We start from the raw sequence: 17,692 nt of genomic DNA on the forward strand, positions 1-17,692 counted from the left end.
TTTATTAGGTACTTACTAGGCTAGAAGCCCTATGCTAAGTACTGGTAATCCACCCTACAACAATCCATTATTCAATTTAGGAAGCGCTGCTAGGCCAGGCGCAGTGCTAGGCACTGGGGACACAAAAAAGGAGCCTACAATCCAATGAGGGAGAAAACATGCAACAATACATACAAAGCAAGCTTACATACACGATAAAGAGGAAATCACTAACAGAGGGAAGGCAATGGAATTAAAATGGGTTAGGGAAGGCTTCCTATAGAAAGAAAGACTTCAGCTGGGACTTAAAGGAAGCCAAAGAGGTCACCAGTTGGAATGGAGGAAGGGAGTGTTCCAGGCAGGGAGGATAACCAGAGAGAATTCATGGAGCTAAGAGAGGGAGGGTCTTGTCTGTGGAACAGCCAGGAACAGGCGGCCAGTGTCAGGAGATCGCCAGAGTGTGAAGTGTCCACACTGATGAGGAAAGTGTGAGAAGACTGAAAAAGGAGGGGACCAGGTTAGGAAGGGCTTTCTGTATTTGCTCCTAGAGGCAACAGGGAGCCCCTGGAGTCTGTGGACTTTCATTTTAGGAAAATCACATTAGAGACTAAATAGAAGATACAACTGGAAAGGGGAAGAGACCTGGGACAGGCAGACTCACAGTTCGGGCATGAGGTAATGCACCTGGGCAGGCACTGTGTCAGAGGAGAGAAGGCGCACATCTGAGAGATGGTACAGAGAGGGAATGGACAGGACTTGGCAACAGACTGTACATCGGGAGTCAGAGAGAGTGAGGAGTCCAGGGTGACTCCTGGCTTGTGAGCTGACAGACTGGGGTGATAGCAGTACCTTCAAGAGTCATAGTGGAGGTAGGAGATGGGGGAGGGGAAGCACATATTGAGCTGAAGATGTCTACCGCACATCCAGCCTGAGACTTCTAAAAGGCAGTTGGAGATGAAAGACTGAAGGTCGGCAGAGAGGTTGGGGCAGAACAGGTAGATCCGAGACTCATCAGCACACAGATAGTAATTAAATCCATGGGAGCTGATGAGGTCACCAAGTGAAGCAATATAAAGGGAGAAAAGAAGAGGGCCCAGGACAGAACCTTGAGGGACACCTATGGATGGAGGGCATGACCTGTTGGAGGATGCAGCAAAGGAGACAAAGGAGGAGTGGTCAGAGAGAGAGGAGGAGAACCAGGAAGAGGGCACGGGGGGGTCCTGGAAACCTGGGGAGAAGAGAGTATCAAGGAGGAGAGAGTGATGGTCAGTATCAAAAACTGCAGAGAAATGAGGTTTGAGAAAAAGTCACTGGATCTGGCAACTAAGAGACTGTTAGTAACTTAGGAGAGGAGCAGTTTTGGTAGAATGATAGGGTCAGAAGTCAGATTGTAAGAGTTAAGAGAGAGGAGGTAAAATGAAGGTGCCTATTTCAGAGAGCTTTAGTCACAAAGGGCAAAAGAAATATAGGACAATAGTTACCGGGGATGGAAGGATCAAATGAGAGTGTGGGGGTTTTTTCCAAGATAGGGGAGACACAGGCATGTTTGTAGGCAAGAGGAAATGAGGCAGCAGAGAGGGAAAGACTGAAAATAAGGGAAAGAGTGGGGATGACAGAGAGGTGTCTATTCGAGGAGATGGGGTAGAATGGGCTCCTTGGTGAGGAGTAAGGCAGGAGCAAAGGAGGAGAGGTTGAAGGATTCAATTCAGAATTCAACTCAGGTTGAAGGCACCTGAGTGATAAGAGATAAGGAAGAGGAGAGAAGGAGTTTACGGCAAATGGCCTGGATTCTTCTCTGTAAAATATCAGGCAAGGTTCTCAACTGAAAGAAGAGGAGGAGGAGGAGGAGGAGGGGGAGGGGGGGGGGGGGGGAGGAGGAGTGAGAGGTCTGAGGAGGGAGGAGAAGATGTGGTAGAGCCTCGGTGAAGAATCAGAGTGAATCCATCTGAGAGGCACAGCAGCACTGCCTGGCAGCAGGGAGGTCCCAGGTGAGGTTCTACAGCAGACCCAATCAGAACAGCCCAGTGATTTTCTCCATCTCATTCAGCAGCCCATGCGTAGGACCAAAGGTGACAAGTGATGATGGTCATCCTGAGACTTGGCTGGGTGTGACTGTTGGTATGATGAGGTGCCAGGGACTCGAGACAGGAGGAGAGTGTAGAGCTGAACTGGTTCACCAAGGAGTCAAGATGGGGAGAAGAGAGTGACTGCTGCAGGGGAGGTAGCCTGGGAGAAACGTGAGGGGTCCAAGGACTGGAGGTTATAGTGTGGACAAAGTGTAGGGTTACGTAAAGGAAGGCAAAGGGAGAGATGAAAAGCCAAGAGATTATGGTCAGATAAGGAAACTTCAGGATTTTCGAACATGAAAATGGTATGTTTGTGGGTGATGCAAAATCAACAGTATGGCCATCTCTATGTATGGCTAAGGTGGGGTGGAAGGGTAGCTTAACGGAGGTGAGTAGACTGAGGAACTGAGTGGTTATTTGAGGGAGAATCAATACATATGCCGAAGTCCCCTAGCAGGAGGGCTGGAAATGCAGAGGAGAAAAAAACTGTAAGCCATGTATCAAACCCATTGAGGAAGGAAGGGCACTGACCTGGGAGTCTGTAGACAATAACTGCTAGGATTTTGATAGGGTGAGAGATGTGAAAAGCAGGAGCCTTCAAGGAAAAAAGGTTACCACTGAGTGGCAGAAGGGGAAGAATCTGGAAGTAGCAGTTGGGAGCAAGGAATATTCCAATTCCCCCACTTCAACCAGTGAGACCAGGGGAATGAGTAACTATGTAGCCAAATGCTAAAAAGATTGGCCAAGGGGACTGGGTCATCAGAGGGAAGCCAAGTTTCAGTAAGAGCCAACAGATGGAAGGAATGGAAAAGGAAAAAATTTTAGGAAGAAGAGAAATGTATTGCCTAGGGTACAGGCATTCCAGAAGGCACAGTGGAAGGGGTGGGTGGAGTTAGGATTAAATCTGGGATGGGGAACTCATCCTTGTCCTTGTAGTCCTTGGGTATGGCCTTCTGCCTGAGTCCAAGTTTTACAGAACAAATCCTTCTATTAAGGGGATTTGTTCTATGGAGTTTGGTTTCAAAGGGCCATCCTTGAGGACCCAGAGGGCTACATGTGGCCTTGAGGCTGTAGGTTCCCCACCCCTGGATTAAGCTTTGGGATAGGAGGGTTGAAGGGGACCAGAATGAGGAATCAAGTGGTAGGGGTGTGAAATGGGGCATGGAAGATAAGCTACAGGAGTTCAGAGATCCTGGGATATAAAGGGCATGAGCAGGCTGAGCCGGTCCTCAGGGAGGGGAGAACGCTACCTCTGCCCTCCCAGGACAAGGGTGCCAGGAGACGGGCGCCCGACATCGAGGGAGGGCCCTTTACTTCCTTCCACATACTCCTCCATTCAGTGACACTGGCCGCCTCCCTCTCCAGATTCTAGTCCAGGCATTTTCACTGGCTGCCCACCAGGCCTGGCCTGCCCTCCCTCCTCATCTCCCCACCCCTCATCCAGCCCTTTTCTGTCTTCCTTGGCTTCTGCCCCAGGTAAGGTGTCTGCTGCAGCCCCTTGATGTCAGGGCTTTCCTTCTCTAGATTATTTCCAGTCAATCATGTACACATTGTGTTTTTACATATTTGGTTGGATATTGTCTCTCCCATTATACTGTGAGCTCCTTAAGAGCAGGGACTGTCTTCTGCCTTTCTTTGTAGCCTGGAAGCTTGGCCTAGCACCTGTTACACAGTAATTAATTACTACATGGTTACTGACTGACCTCTGTCTTTACTTGCTAAACAATTTTTTACCAAAAATACAGTTTAAAAAAAAGCCCCTACTGATGGGGTGCTTGGGATCTATATTTGTAACCAGTTTGTAAAATCATATCCCCCCCCAGCTTCAGAGCATTAACTCTGCCCAGCAACAACTCATGAACTGTTTATCTCAGCTTGGAACAATAACAAGCTATTCCTAGGAATCCTTCACAAAAGTATCTATAAACATTCCAGCTCAGGCAACTATGATCTCCCCCTTGTATAGAGTCCTGCTGTCCCCATGAATCCTTCAGTGCCCTATCTCTAGGCTGACTCCTTGGCTGTCTCCATGAATACTTCAGGACCCTATCTCTGGGTTAACTCCTTAGCCTATTATCCACACACTGAGTCTCGTCATTAGCCTTGGTTCCCAGACATCAATCTTGTCAAACATGACACTGATGGGTGGCAGACTGGGCACTTCTCAGTCAGCCCTTGACAGCTAGCTGACTTAGTGATGTTTCAAGCCTAAAACCACACCTCCAGGTAGCCCCCCTTGGGCTTTTTCCCAGTGAATCATGGGCAATAATGCCTGCACAGTTACATTAAAAATGCATGTTCCTTTAAACACTGGCCCCACCTTAACTCCTCCCTAATCCCACCCTCTTCTCACCTGGTCAGCATAATTGACATCTAGTGAATAGCCTTAACTCTTTAAAAGCTATGCCTGTGTCTTCTTTAAACTTGCAGGTCCCTTAAATGACTCTTGCCCGCTGTACGGCCTAACAATAAACTTGCAGGTCCCCTAAGGACCCTTGCCTGCTGTAAAGTATACAATAAACTTTTACAACTCTGACTCCAAGTCTGCTTGGGCCTACTGAATTCTTTCCAGACTGAATCACAGGCTTTCTGATCTTAGATAAAGATCAGAGTTCCTGCTGAACCTATTGTGAGCCATCCCTCATCACTACTGTATGTCTAATTTATAGTCACTTACCTTCATCAGAGTTCTGCAATATTTTAAAGGGGCACATGCAGACAAATCAAACACTAACAATGATATCCTTGATAAAAAACACTGTGCTGTGGCTTCACCTGAAGGAAATGTCTTCAGCAGAATGTGGGCTTTTAGAGCTAACTCTGAATAGTTCTGTTACCTTTCTAGCCAAGACAATCTCATTATTTCCTCTACATATTCCCATTGTTCTAACAACAAAGACAATTTAAAAATGTTGGTGATAATAAGCTAGGCATTTGGGGGGGGGGGAATTTATTATTAGTTTAATTAGTCAAATAATTATTTAACAAATTTAGAAAGAATGCTGCTACTCCAGATCTCTACTGATAAAACATGTTTATTTTCTGTTTTAACACACAATGTTAATGCCCTAACATTTATATCCATACACTTTAACTACCCTTTGGGCACAAGAAATCTCTGCAGCTGAAAATGTGACAGTGTGGAAAGGAAACTGTTCTATTTTAATGAAGGTCATGAAATATTTCCTCTGTTTGTTTTTTCCTGCGATGCTTAATGGTATTAAATAGAATGAACAAATGCCAACTTTAGTTGTCATCGAAAATAAAGATAATCTCTTTGATGTCAAAGACTCCTGCCTTTCTTTGCTAACACATGTCAATCAAGACCCCTTCCTCCTCTGCCTCAGCAGAAGCAGCGCTGCACCGCAGCTGCCCACAGGACCCAACCCTCTCCTTCTTCATGGACTTGCACAAACAAACTGGGATTCAGGAGAGCGCGGGGGTGACCTGCCCACTAGAGCTTTTATAATTCCTTGTAACCAGGTGAACATTTCCAAAAATATCTGAATAGGTTTCTACTTGTAATTAAAAAAAGGTGTTTCCTTTGAAAGGCCTCTTGAAACAGAAAGTTTTTTAGGAAAAAGGATTGCTTCTTACCTCTTCATAAAACTTCACCTGAGGGACAGCTTCATCAATTTCATTTAAACAAAAATCTTTAAAAAGCAAAAAACCTAAAAGCAAACAAAAACATTTTTCAGATTGTGCCCGAAAATACGATGAAGATTTCTACAAAAGAGCAAAATAACAGAATAGCTCAACGCTGAAATGGCCCCACTTGGAAGGGATCGATTTGGTCCCCGGTTCTGCCGGACTCTCTGGACAGGTTTCCTTGCCTTTCCAAAGGGGAAGCCAGGCCAGCTGAAGCCAAGGCCAAAGGCAACAGAGTAAGTGACAAATAGAACGAAGCCCCTGTCCTTCCCGGAGAATAAAGACAACAAAGGCAGGGGCAATGTCAGTGCTCCCAAATGTCAGGAAGATGACCAAGAGGGCTGAGCCTGGGGTGAGCAGGGCGAAGCGGGGGGTCCCACCAGAGTCTCAGCCAGCCAAGCTAGCCTTTGCCCAGGCTTCACCTAAGTTATGCTCTCAGGCCACATTCCTTGTACGTGTGGTCTTTTCCTTTAATTTAAAGGAGAATTCCCTTTTGAAAATTGAGCATGGCTGGCCTCAGGCCAAGGACTGGCCATGTGTATACAAACCAGCACAGGGTGATGGGGGGTGGCAACAGCAGCCAGACCAGACCAGCCCAGGAGCCCAGGACAGAGCGGGACAAAGCCAAAACACTAAGGCAAAGAGGCAAGGCCAACAGTGGGGACTGATTCCCTTCCCAGTTTCCATTTTTGGCTTCACATAACTTTAATCACTACATCAGTACTTTCAGCTTATAGGGTGGGGCAGTATAGCAGAAAAGCTCTTGGTTTGGAGTCTGAGACTCTGGGTTCAAATTCTGATTCTACCACTTGGGCAAGGCCTCAGTTTCCTCATGTGTGAACAAGGGGGCTGGGCTAGCTGATCAGTTCTGGACTTCGGATCCTCTAATTGTCTAATGTGTGACACTGGACACGAGGTCCAGTGAAACAAGCAGAGCTCTCATACATCAGTCCAAGGCCCAGAGGCTCAAACTGTCAACCACTTTTTCTGTACTTAAACAAATGTGATAATCAGAACTTTTATCTGTAGTAAAAGGGGATAAGAAGTGCACGAGTTAAAAAAAATAAAACTACAAACAGTCCAAAACACATTTTGCACACCAGGTTAAATGTCCTCATATAAAATTTGTTTATCGATGGTCTTAGGAAAATGAATAATCATTTCCCCTCAATTCCCAATGCCTGACACTGGAGCAGGTGCCAATGAGGTGTATAAGGTGAGGAAAAGGAACTGCAGAGATTCAAGGACCCCTCATGCCAGGAGAGAAAGCAGAGAATAGTGGAAAGAGACCTGATCTGAACTCGAGGACCTGAGTTCAAATCCCAACTCAGACACTCCCTAGCTGTGTGACCCTGGTCAGGTCACTTCATCTCTGCCTGCCTCAGTTGCTCATTCTAAAAAGATAGGGTGGGACTCGTGTCTAAAGTCCTTTCCAGATCTCAATCTGTGACCCTATCATCTCTAAGCTCTTTAATTTGGAAGTTTCCTTGGAAAGACGTCAATCACAACCTCTCCGTACCTGCCCCTCATAGGTGATTCATGTCCATCCAAAATTCTCCACAGAGGGTCTGCTCCTGTCAGGGGCCTTCCTCCATTTGTCCTGACATCTCCAGGATACCAGTGACGTACCTTCGCTAGCCACCTATCAGCCCTCCCCCTCCTCCTAGAATGAGCCCAGCTTCTCTTCTTATCAAACATCTCCACATCATTTCATCTTGGAGGCTTCATAGCGGGTTACTTGCTGCAATCTGCTCACACTCACCAGGAGGCCCTCCACTGGATTCTGTCTGATACTCATTTTACATTATTTGGAGACTCTTGTCTTGCTGTTATGGGGCAAAACTGGCCAAGCCTAGAATCTACTCCCTTTTCACCTCCAATTCTGAATTCCTTCAAGATATAAGCTCAAAAGAGATAACCCCCACCCCTTCCCTGCAGCAACTCTGCAGAAGCAGGAGCCCAGGGGTGTGAAATATGTATCTAAAGTGAGACTTCTTCAACGTGTTTGATTGTTTTGTAGAACTTATTTTTTGTTATTCTCTTTCTTTATTCTTTATTATAAGGAATGGTTCTCACAGGAAAGTGATACAATGAAAAATGGAGGTCTCATTTCTAAGATACATATAAAGGAACAGATCCAAATTTATAAGAACAAGAGCCATTCCCCAATTAATAAGAAAGTCTAAGGATATGGACAGGCACTTCTCGAGATAAGAAACCCTATCGATAACCATATTTTTTAAATGCTCCAAATTGCTAATAATTAGAGAAATACAAATTAAAGCACTTCTGAGATTCTACTGCATGCCCATCAGATGGGCAAAAATGACAAATGTTAGACAGACAGGGAAAACAGGCACACTGATGCACTGTTGGTGGAGCTGTGAATGGTTAGAGCCATTCTGGAAAGCAATTGGGAATGATACACAGAGTTACTGAGCAGTGCATGCCCACTAAAGCCAGGGACACCAGCGCTAGACCCATAGCCAAAAAGAGATCACAGATAAAGAAGTAAATGTAAAAAACATTTGTAGTCAGCCAATAAGCATTCACTAAGTACCTACTATATACTCACACTGTGCTAAACTCTGGGCATACAAAGAAAGGTAAAGGATGAGGAATTCATCATCTAACAGGAAAGGCAGCATGCAGACAACCACATGTGAACAAGTGCATGTGAGCTATAGAGGAATCATCCACAGAGAGAAGCTGACTGAACAAAAGGAGATGTGGCTGCAACTAAAAGAATCTCATTCCAGGAACAGCAAGGACACCAAGGCCAGCAGCCAGCGCAGCCAATGAAGGGCGGGGCGGCCAGATGCTGGAGAGGCAGGAAGAGCTAGGTGACGGTGGCCTCTGCAGGCCCAGCAGTGGCTTTTACACTTGATCCTGGAGGTAACAGAGCAGCTGGCATTTGCTGAGCAGGGGCGGAGTGGGGAGATAGGACTGGCCCCGAACTTGAGGTAAATCACTTGGTGGCTGGAGGATGGATGAGAGTGGGGAGAGAGGCCCACAACAGATGAGGAGAAGGGAGCGTGTACCAGGATGAGAGAAGGAGGAGGAGGGGAGATGCCACAAACGTAAAACTAACAGGCCTTGGCAACAAACTGCATGTAGGTGGTGAGAGAGGCGGCAAGCCTGGGGGACTGGGAGGAAGTCTGGAAGGGAAGAAGGATGCTGAGCCCAGATAGACAAGGGGAGTGTAAAATGACTACAAGACTTCCAGTCTGAAGTGTCTGAAAGGCAGCTGGAGATGATGATGATGCTAGGAAAAGGGAAGGGAACAAACAGTGGGGTGGCACCTCCTACACATCACCCGCCACTCCACAAATGTTCTCCTCTGAGTCTCACGACAGCCCCGGGGGGAGGTGCTGTTATCATTCCCAAATGAGGCAAATGGAGGTTAGGCAGCTTGTCCAGGTCCCACAGTAAATGACAGGGGCTAGATTTGAACTTGGGTCTTTCTGACTCAAGGCCCACTGCACCACCTCACTGCCCTAATACACAGATGTGAGCCTGGATGTTAATAGAGAGGTGAGGGCTGAATGAAGAGATCTGAGAGTCATCAGCACAGAGATGGTCACTGGATCCGGAGGAGCCATGGAGATCACCAAATGGAATATTATACAGAGAGAAAAGGAGAAGGCCCAGGGCAGAGCCCTGTGGGAGGTCCTGCTTAGGGACACGTGGGTAAAAACCCAGCAGAGAAAACTGAGGAGTAGTCTCAGAGAAGTAGGAGAACCAGGAATGAACAGTGTCCCCCAAACTTAGAGATAAGAGAGTATCAGGTAAAAGAAGGCGATTGACAGTGTCAGAGACTGCACATAGTTCTAGAAGGATGAAGGCTGAGAAAAGGCCACTGGGCCTGACAACTAAGAGATTGATGGTAGCTTTGGAGAGAACAGTTTCAGTGGAAGGATGAGGTCAGGAGTCAGATTGTACAGAGATAAGAAGAGAGTGAGAGGGGCAGCTAGGTGGCACAGTGAAGGGAGCACCAGCCCTGGAATCAGGAGGCCCTGAGTTCAAATCTGACCTCAGACAGAATGGTCCAAGGCCAAGGTTTGGTGAGGAACAACTGGTAACTTGATAAGGGGGTGAAGGACTTGAGAGAAGAGGACAGGGTAGAGTTGGACTGGCTCATTAGGAATCAGGATGTGGCAAGGACAGTGTGGCTAGTGCACTCAGGAGAGGACTGAGGGGTCAAGGGTCTGGAGGTCATGATGAAGAGGAAGAGCAGAGACTGATGAGGAAAAGCAGAGAGAGAGAAAAGCCAACAAATGATGATCAGAGAAGGCATTTCAGAAATGGTCACCTCTCCCTGCAGTTCTTAGAGAGGAGGGAAGGGGGTATTAGAAAACATGTAAGTTGTGGGACTGGGACGTTCAAGTGAGTAAGGATTCTTAGAGTGAGCAGAATTCTAAGAGGCAGAAGTGAAGAAGTGTGGGGGGACAGCTCCTACAAAGACTTGGCACAAAAGAGAGAAAGGGAGTGGTTCAGGAGACGCAGAGAGAGGCCAGCTGTGCTGGATCCAGGAGCGCAGGAGGCAGGCGATGCAAAATGAGGCAGAAAGAGATGTGGGGGCCAGGACAGAGCAGGCTTCTAGAGGAGTCTAGAGGCAAGAGGAAAGCACAGCAGTGTAAAGTGCGATTACGAGCAAAACACTAAGCAAGGTGAACATGGCATTTGCAACACTGCCCCCACAATGTTTTGGAGAGAAAAGTACTTTGTTGATCTTACAATGTCCTATCAATGTGACTTGGCACAACTGTTCAATCAATAAAAATTTATGTGCAAGACACTGTGCTAAATGTGAAGGATACAAAAAGTAAGCAAAAGACAGTCTGTCCCTGCCCTCACAGTCTAATTATCAGTCATTGATTATGATGCTCCCCATAAAATGGACATCACAATTTTAAAAGATTAATTATTAGAAAAGCCCTAATAGATGTCAGGGCTGATTTCATTTAAAATGAACAGTGCTTTTAAAATTATTCCTTTTTCTAAGGAAAAAAGCTACTAGGGTACTACTTAAAGGTGGCTTCTCAATTCCTGAATAAATACTGCATAATGGAAATGCTAATGCAATTTAACTGCAGCAAGTTACCAGGCACCACTATAATTAAGCCTAATTCTAAAACAAAAAGAAAAAAGACAGCTCTGTGCAGCAAATTAAAGTAGTCTCTTGTAACAGCCTTAAAAATATTTCCAACAATTTATTTAAAATACATATGAACTCTTCTTTCACATTTCAATGCAGAAAGTCTTTGGGTTAAAACAAACAACTAGCAATCACACAATTCCCATAAGAGTATCTGAATTTTCTTTCCATCACTAACAATCACATACAAAAAAGTTCCCCCTTTAATTTCCTGTCATACAAAACCATTATTATAGGTACAATGACATGCCTGTATTCCCCACATCTCTCTTCTGTTACCAAACTACTATTCAATGGGATTACATTGTTAAACCTCTTCTCTAAGATTTCTGATTTGCCAAAAAATTAAATAGATTCTGAGTTGTCTTCAAATTAGATCTCGAGCAGCACATTTTACAATAAAATTGGGGGCTTTGACTACGTCTCTCCACGATGCTTCCAAATTCCAAGTTCTGAAAAACTGTGAATCAGAGTATCATTCTATAAGAAAACAAGGAGAATGCTGACTGAGGAAGTCAAACCTATTATTCCATAGGCTAATTCTTGGACATTTTGAATCACAACAGATCAGGGTGGAAGGGACCTCAGCAGCCACTTCATCCAAGCTGTCTCTGAATAAGACTCCCCCCACAATCTCTCAAACAAAGCCTCCTCTGGTCACCATTTTAGGATAAGCCCACTAGTCCTTTCTGCTCCAGGGCAGCCCTTCCCTTTCAGACCACACTCTTTCCTCATTCTGGGGTCCCTGGAAGTTCACCCCATCCCTGGACTTCTCACACGGGAAAAGCAGCCTCTTCCTCTGACCAGCTAAGTTTCTCTGAGAACTCCATTTTAAGGAAGTCATCCTACAGGCCTAGCCAGTCAGGTCTTCCTTCTCCTCGGGTTGTACTCCAGATTTTACCATCCCTTCCCCCTGCCCTCCAAGAGTACCATCAGCTCAGTCTTCAGCTTCCTATGTCACCTTACCCTATCAGAATGCAAGCTCCTTAAAGGTAAGACCTGTCTTTCTGCTTGCATTTGATTAGCACTGTGCTTGCTGACTAATTTGACTCTAGGTGTTAAATAGTTAGTCCTCATGGTAAAGACCAGGAATGGGAAACCTGTGGCCTTAAGGCTGAAGGTTCCCCCCACCCTGCTAGAGTCCACCTCGTTGCACGATTTTTTTTTTCTTCATTTCCACTCCCTGCTCCTAGTTCTGCCCTCTCAGGTCAAGCAGACAAAGGGAATCTCTCATCCACATGATTCAGCATCATCTTTTACGTTTTTCTTCTCCAGGAGAATGATCTTTAGTTCTTTCCCTATGCCCTGGAAGTTTGCAGTTCCTTCAACATTCTGTGCCCCCTTGCACCAGACATATGCATGTTGGTTAGTTAACATCCTTCCTAAAGAGTGGCCCCCAAAACTCAACACAATCCTCCAGCTATGACTGCAACAGAAGAGATCACTCTGCATCCAGTTTTAGACATGAGGTCACATGAACATTTTTGGCTAATCTATACAATGCTAATTTAGATTGGGCCCACAGTACACTAAAACCACCAATCCTTTTCAGATGAACTATCAAAGAGCTCTGCCTTGGCCATGTTGGACTGGGGACATTTAGTTTTTGAACCACAGTATAGGACTTCACATTTATCTCTAAACTTCACTAACAAAATAGAGGCCATTGAAAAGTTAAGCTTCCTCTTTTCTCATTCTCCATTTTTCAAAGTTTCTCAGTGTTATCAACCTCTCTCTCTTTTCCTCTAATCACAAAAGAAGTATCTTTATTACTCCCTAAAATAAAACCCTCTAGCTAATCCCTTAATCCCATCTGAGCCCTTGTTGTAGTCAACAACTACAATCTCCTGCACAGCAGCTTGTTCTCACCTTCCCACCTACCCTAATAGTCGATTTCCTTGCCTGGCTCCTTTTTGGTTTCTCAACAGGAATGCTCTCCATTAAAGTTCAAATCTCTCCAATCAGGAAAAAGCATTTGTCTTCATTACTTTCATCTATCCTGTGATTAACCCCCATTTCTCTCTTCCCTCTCATTATATGAACTCAATTGGATTCTCACCACACACAACTCTCCCAGATCCCCAGCAAATGAACGTTTGTTCAGACAGACTAAAATCCTTTTCTAAATTCACCAGAGGCCTACTAATGCCCAATCTAAGCACCATTTTCTGACTGTCATTCTCCTTCCCTTTGCTGTGGTTTTTCACACTTAGGACAGACAGCTTTCTGACACACCACAATCTCTTGGTTCTCATCCTGCAGACCCCCTCGTGCTCTCTTTTCTTGGCTCCTCATCTTCTTTCCAACTTCTTAAGGGGGGGTGGGGGTGGAGAGAGTAGCTAAGGTATTTATTTCCCTTAGCCCTCTTTCTTCTCTACTTAGATTCTCTCTCTTGCTCATCTCAGTCACTGCTATAAGTCTGGTGACCATCTTTAATATTTCCCAATCTCTACTGCAAACCCTAAACTCTCATAAGCTCCAACTGTCTTCAGGATATCCTGGCTCTCTTATTTCTTCCTGCCTCTACAGCTTTAGTCAAGGCCCTTAGCTTCCTTGGGTCTCAGTTTTTTCATCTGTAAAATGGGAGGAAGACTGATCTTCAAGGTCTTCTTAGCTCCAATCATAACCAGGATAGTCCAACTTCACACATTTATAGCTGATTTCATTATCTTTCTCTCTAAACCCCTTTCTTCTACCATGCCTTCAGCACCTCTGGCACTTGTCATAGAAGCCATACAGCATCAAATACAATGGACTGCTCACATCCAGAGGGTTTCAACACAAATTCCTTCACCTACAATCATATGCCAGTACCCTTGTGAATTTTCACAGCAGCATAAAACAGGACAGAGGATAACCTTGTTGCTTGTGCTTGATGGTGCCTGTGGATATTGTAGGAGTGAGAGTGGGGGGAGGGGGGGGTAACTCCCACCTCTCCAGTTCCTGGCCAACAACAGCACTACAGCTCACCTGTGCTTCTAATGTTAACAACTGAAATTCTCGGGGCGGCCAGGTAGCACAGCGAGTAAGAGCACCGGCTCCAGTGTTGAGAAGACCTGGAGATCGAATCCCAGGCTCAGACACTTAGCACCCACCCAGAAACACCTGGCCGTGTAACCTTGAGCAAGTTACTTAACCCCAATTGCTTAGGGGCAGCCAGGTGGCTCAGGAGTAAGAGCTCCGGCTCCAGTGTCGAGATGACCTGGATCGAATCCCGGGCTCAGATACTCAGCACCACACCCAGAAATCACTGGCGTGTAACCTTGAGCAAGTTACTTAACCCCAATTGCTTTAAAAAAACAAAAAAAACTGAAATTCTCTCTAGACCCTTCCCCTATCCTCTCCTATCTGAGCAGCTGCCCCCTTTCACCAATACCACCATCTCTTTCACACTTTCTTCTTCCTACTCTGACTGACCTGGTCAGTCTAGGTACTCACTATGTCCTGTGTGGATTACTGTTATAGCCTCTTGCCGGGTACACCTACTTCTCTTTTCTCGCCTCCACAGCACAATTTGCTTGCTGGACATGGAGCTGGTCACAGAGCCAGGACACAACCTCTCAATGCTAGAGGCCAGGCGACCACTAAGCCCTACAAGAGACTCCCTGCAGGTGCATAATGTCTCAGAAAACCACACACCAGCATTTTCTGCATTCAGCTGTCCTTCTCTTTCTTTGGTTAACTATTCCCCAATCACATCTTAACTTGCTTCTGGCCATGCTGCAGTGTTAAGGCAGCGATGTGGCCCTTCCTCCCCACTGCAGCTGGAGGTGCCTGCCTTTCCAGCTTTCTCTCTACTGAGAACCTCTGTGCATACTTCCCTCTCGCCACACAGGACAGTCCCCAAGGCAAACAGGTAGGCTCTGTTACTCTTGTTTTCAATAATGGGGGGGGGGGGCGGCATGATGAAAAACCATCATTAACCAAGCAAGCCTTGAGGAGAAGAGAGAGTTGTGTCTTTAGCTCCCTGTTTCCTTGGCAACATCACAAATAATAATGGTCTTAGAACTGTGTTCCCGGTTTCTCTCTCTCTTTTGATGTCCTAGTTAATAGCTGAAGCTGTCTGGTCATATAAATGGAACGCAAGTGGCTGTAGACCCCACTCCTCTCCACTCTCCCAGCTAGAGTCAGCCCAGGAAGGCTCCTCGATGGCAGCCGCTTCCACTGTGCACAGGCACGAGCCTCAGAAGGGAGCAGATCACCAGAACAGGCCGAGCTGGCAGAGCTTTGGCCTGGCCCTGGCTGTCTGGCAGCTCTCTCGCCCTCCAGTGGAGCTGGAAGCAGGAATCTGGCTGCTCGGCTCCTACTTTTCTTTCTTGTGGCCCAAGATAACTCTGGGCCTCAGTTCTTCCTGGTCTGGCTTCAGCTCCAAGCTAAGTGAGAAGGAAAAGCCTGACTGTACAACCTTCTCCCCCTTTCACTTCCAATCTAGATATGTCCAATCAAGTGTAGGAGAGACAACCCAACACCACCCTGTTCCTCTGAATGACTGTAGGTGTTAGAGGTCTAAGGCACTGGGTTATTACAGATTTTATTTCTATTATATAGAAATCACTATTAATATATTTCATAAACTCAGAAGCCATTCATGTGGTCCAAGGCCCTCCGTTTACAGGCGAGGGACAAAGACCCAAAAGGGTTAGACAACTCAACCAAGTCCACACAGGACATATGTGGGAGTGCCAGAATTAGAACTCAGTGCTTTCCCCCAGTCTCCACTTTCTGTTCCCCTAGTTGCCTGGTATTAAATGAATGATTCACCGCATGGCTCATCTATGCCAGCAAATGAGCATTTATTAAGCACCTACTTTGTTCAAGACCCTTGGGGCACTGGGGGTACAAAGAAAGAACAAAATGGCCCTTGACCTTAAGGAGCTTACACTCTACTAGGGAACACAACATCTTCATAGATGAGCAAATCTAAGGGGCGGCTAGGTGGCGCAGTGAATGGAGCACGGGCTCTGAAGTCTGAAAGACCTGAGTTCAAATGTGGCCTCAGACACTTGACCCACTTACTAGCCATGTGACCTTGGGCAAGTCACTTAACCCCAATTGCCCTGCCTTCCCCCCTCCAAAAAGAAAAAACAGAAAGAAAGAAATGTGCAGATAAACATGGACCGGAGATTTCACTGGCTCTAAGAATATCAGCCTGGAGAAAGGTCTGGTGAGAGGAGAGACAATGGAGGAGAACAATTCGATTAGCCAACAGAGATGAGTCAGGACCTGAGGCGGGAGAAAAGAGACAAATGGGAGAGAGGCTGTGCAGTCTGAGCACTGAGACTAACAACAGCAGTAGCTGGGGACAGCAGTTTTTGCAGATCTGCAAAGCACTAAGGACATGATCTCACAATAGCCCTGGAGGGCAGGTGCTACCGTTGATGGCAGCCCATCAGGCCACCAAGCTGACTCGGATGACTAGACCTGAGGAGTGAAAGAGGGAAGGGCCAAGGCCAACTCCTGGGCTGCAGACCTGATGACTGAAAGAACTGTGAAGAACGTGACAAAAAGCAAAGTCAGAATGCCATGGAGGATTAGGGGAAGGCAGAACTTCTATCTTGAACATTGTGTTGGCCATGTCAAGTAGGTGACAGGAGGTGTGGAAGAGGGGCGCAGCAGGGCTGGAGAAGTCAGTCTGAGAGAATTTTCAAACAAAAAGGAACCGTGACTGAGATCTAGGACACGTCCCTACATCTGGGATAGGATACCATTGGTGATCTTGCAAAGGAAACTGAGGACAAGAAGGAAAAGGAGCCTGACAGAACCACAAGAGAGAAGCCCAAAGGCCCAGAATGATGGTCTTCATTAAATAATCCTTTGTCTAGGGCACCGCAGTGACTCTGCTTACCTTAATTTGTTGGTTTCCAGGTACATGAAAACCAAAGGCCAGAAGCATGGCCCCCTGGTGGATTTGGGGGTACAACAGATAAAGCCAGAGGGAGTCACAGAGCCTTTCTCCCAATGTGCACAATCCCCTTAACCCAGATCTCAGAGCTCCTTCCTTTTGCTGCAGCTTCTCACCTGCCATGAAGAGCTGAGGTTTTCTCTCTTTAACCACTACATTTCTATCTGTCTTTTAACATCCAGCTCCAAGGAGATCTCCTCTATAAAACTTTAACTAATTCCCTGAGGTAGGGACAAGTCTTCATCCTCAGACCTCACTCAACACTTTATTTTGTAATTTTCTAGTAAACTCATCATCTATTACTCAGTTTAATTTATGCCATCACAGTTATCTGTGCTGGAGTCATCTGCCCCTATGAGATTATTAGTCTTTAAGGACAGAGATCATTCCTTGCCTAAATCTAAATCTCTGCACAGTTCTCTCTCTGTATACTGTAGGCACTTACTAAATGTTTATTGTGTCAGATCCATTTCTTATTGTAACATAAGTTATCTGGGCAACTTTAATACTGAAAACCATCAAATATACTTTGCTTTCTTATAGAGGGATTTCAAAAGAAAATGTGTTTTGGGCCTCATTTATTTAATTAGCCTCAAGTTAGCCTTTATCAGTATAGTTTTTAATACTTAGTTTTTAAACTATATCAATATCAATCCAAAAAGAAGGTAATCACACCTAAAATGCAGACAAAATCTCTTCACTGTATGTTACCTTTAAGGGATAAAACTCTTAGCCAATAAAATGTCTGTGTGGACAAATCAGAATAAAATAGAATTGAGAAATGCTTGACAAAAGAAATAAAAAGACAACACAGATGTTAATTTGTGGTTTTCTAAGTCGATAGGTGGTAGCAGGGATCCTTTCTATTGGAATCTGACACCACTGGGCTACATTATTTCACCTCAAATAAATATTGCTGAAACCTACTATAGTGTAAGG

The 17,692-nt window shown here is 45.7% G+C and overlaps 1 protein-coding gene across 6 annotated transcripts in view; it reads right to left on the reverse strand.

Annotated features, from left to right (window-relative positions):
• GRK3 (G protein-coupled receptor kinase 3) overlaps positions 1–17,692 on the reverse strand; it is a 462,068-nt gene that overhangs the window by 96,409 nt on the left and 347,967 nt on the right. For 5 of the 6 annotated variants that reach the window (XM_069081792.1, XM_069081795.1, XM_069081796.1 and 2 more), the window contains one exon: positions 5,643–5,716. The exons of the other annotated variant lie outside the window; for it this stretch is intronic. In XM_069081792.1, coding sequence (XP_068937893.1) covers positions 5,643–5,716 — 74 coding nt within the window. The remainder of the gene's footprint in view (positions 1–5,642; positions 5,717–17,692) is intronic. 6 annotated transcript variants of the gene reach the window in all.

This window comes from Petaurus breviceps, unplaced genomic scaffold (genome assembly GCF_028583685.1).
Source record: "Petaurus breviceps papuanus isolate PSGF00001 unplaced genomic scaffold, PetGlider_PUasm1.0 99, whole genome shotgun sequence".
NCBI lineage: Eukaryota > Metazoa > Chordata > Mammalia > Diprotodontia > Petauridae > Petaurus > Petaurus breviceps.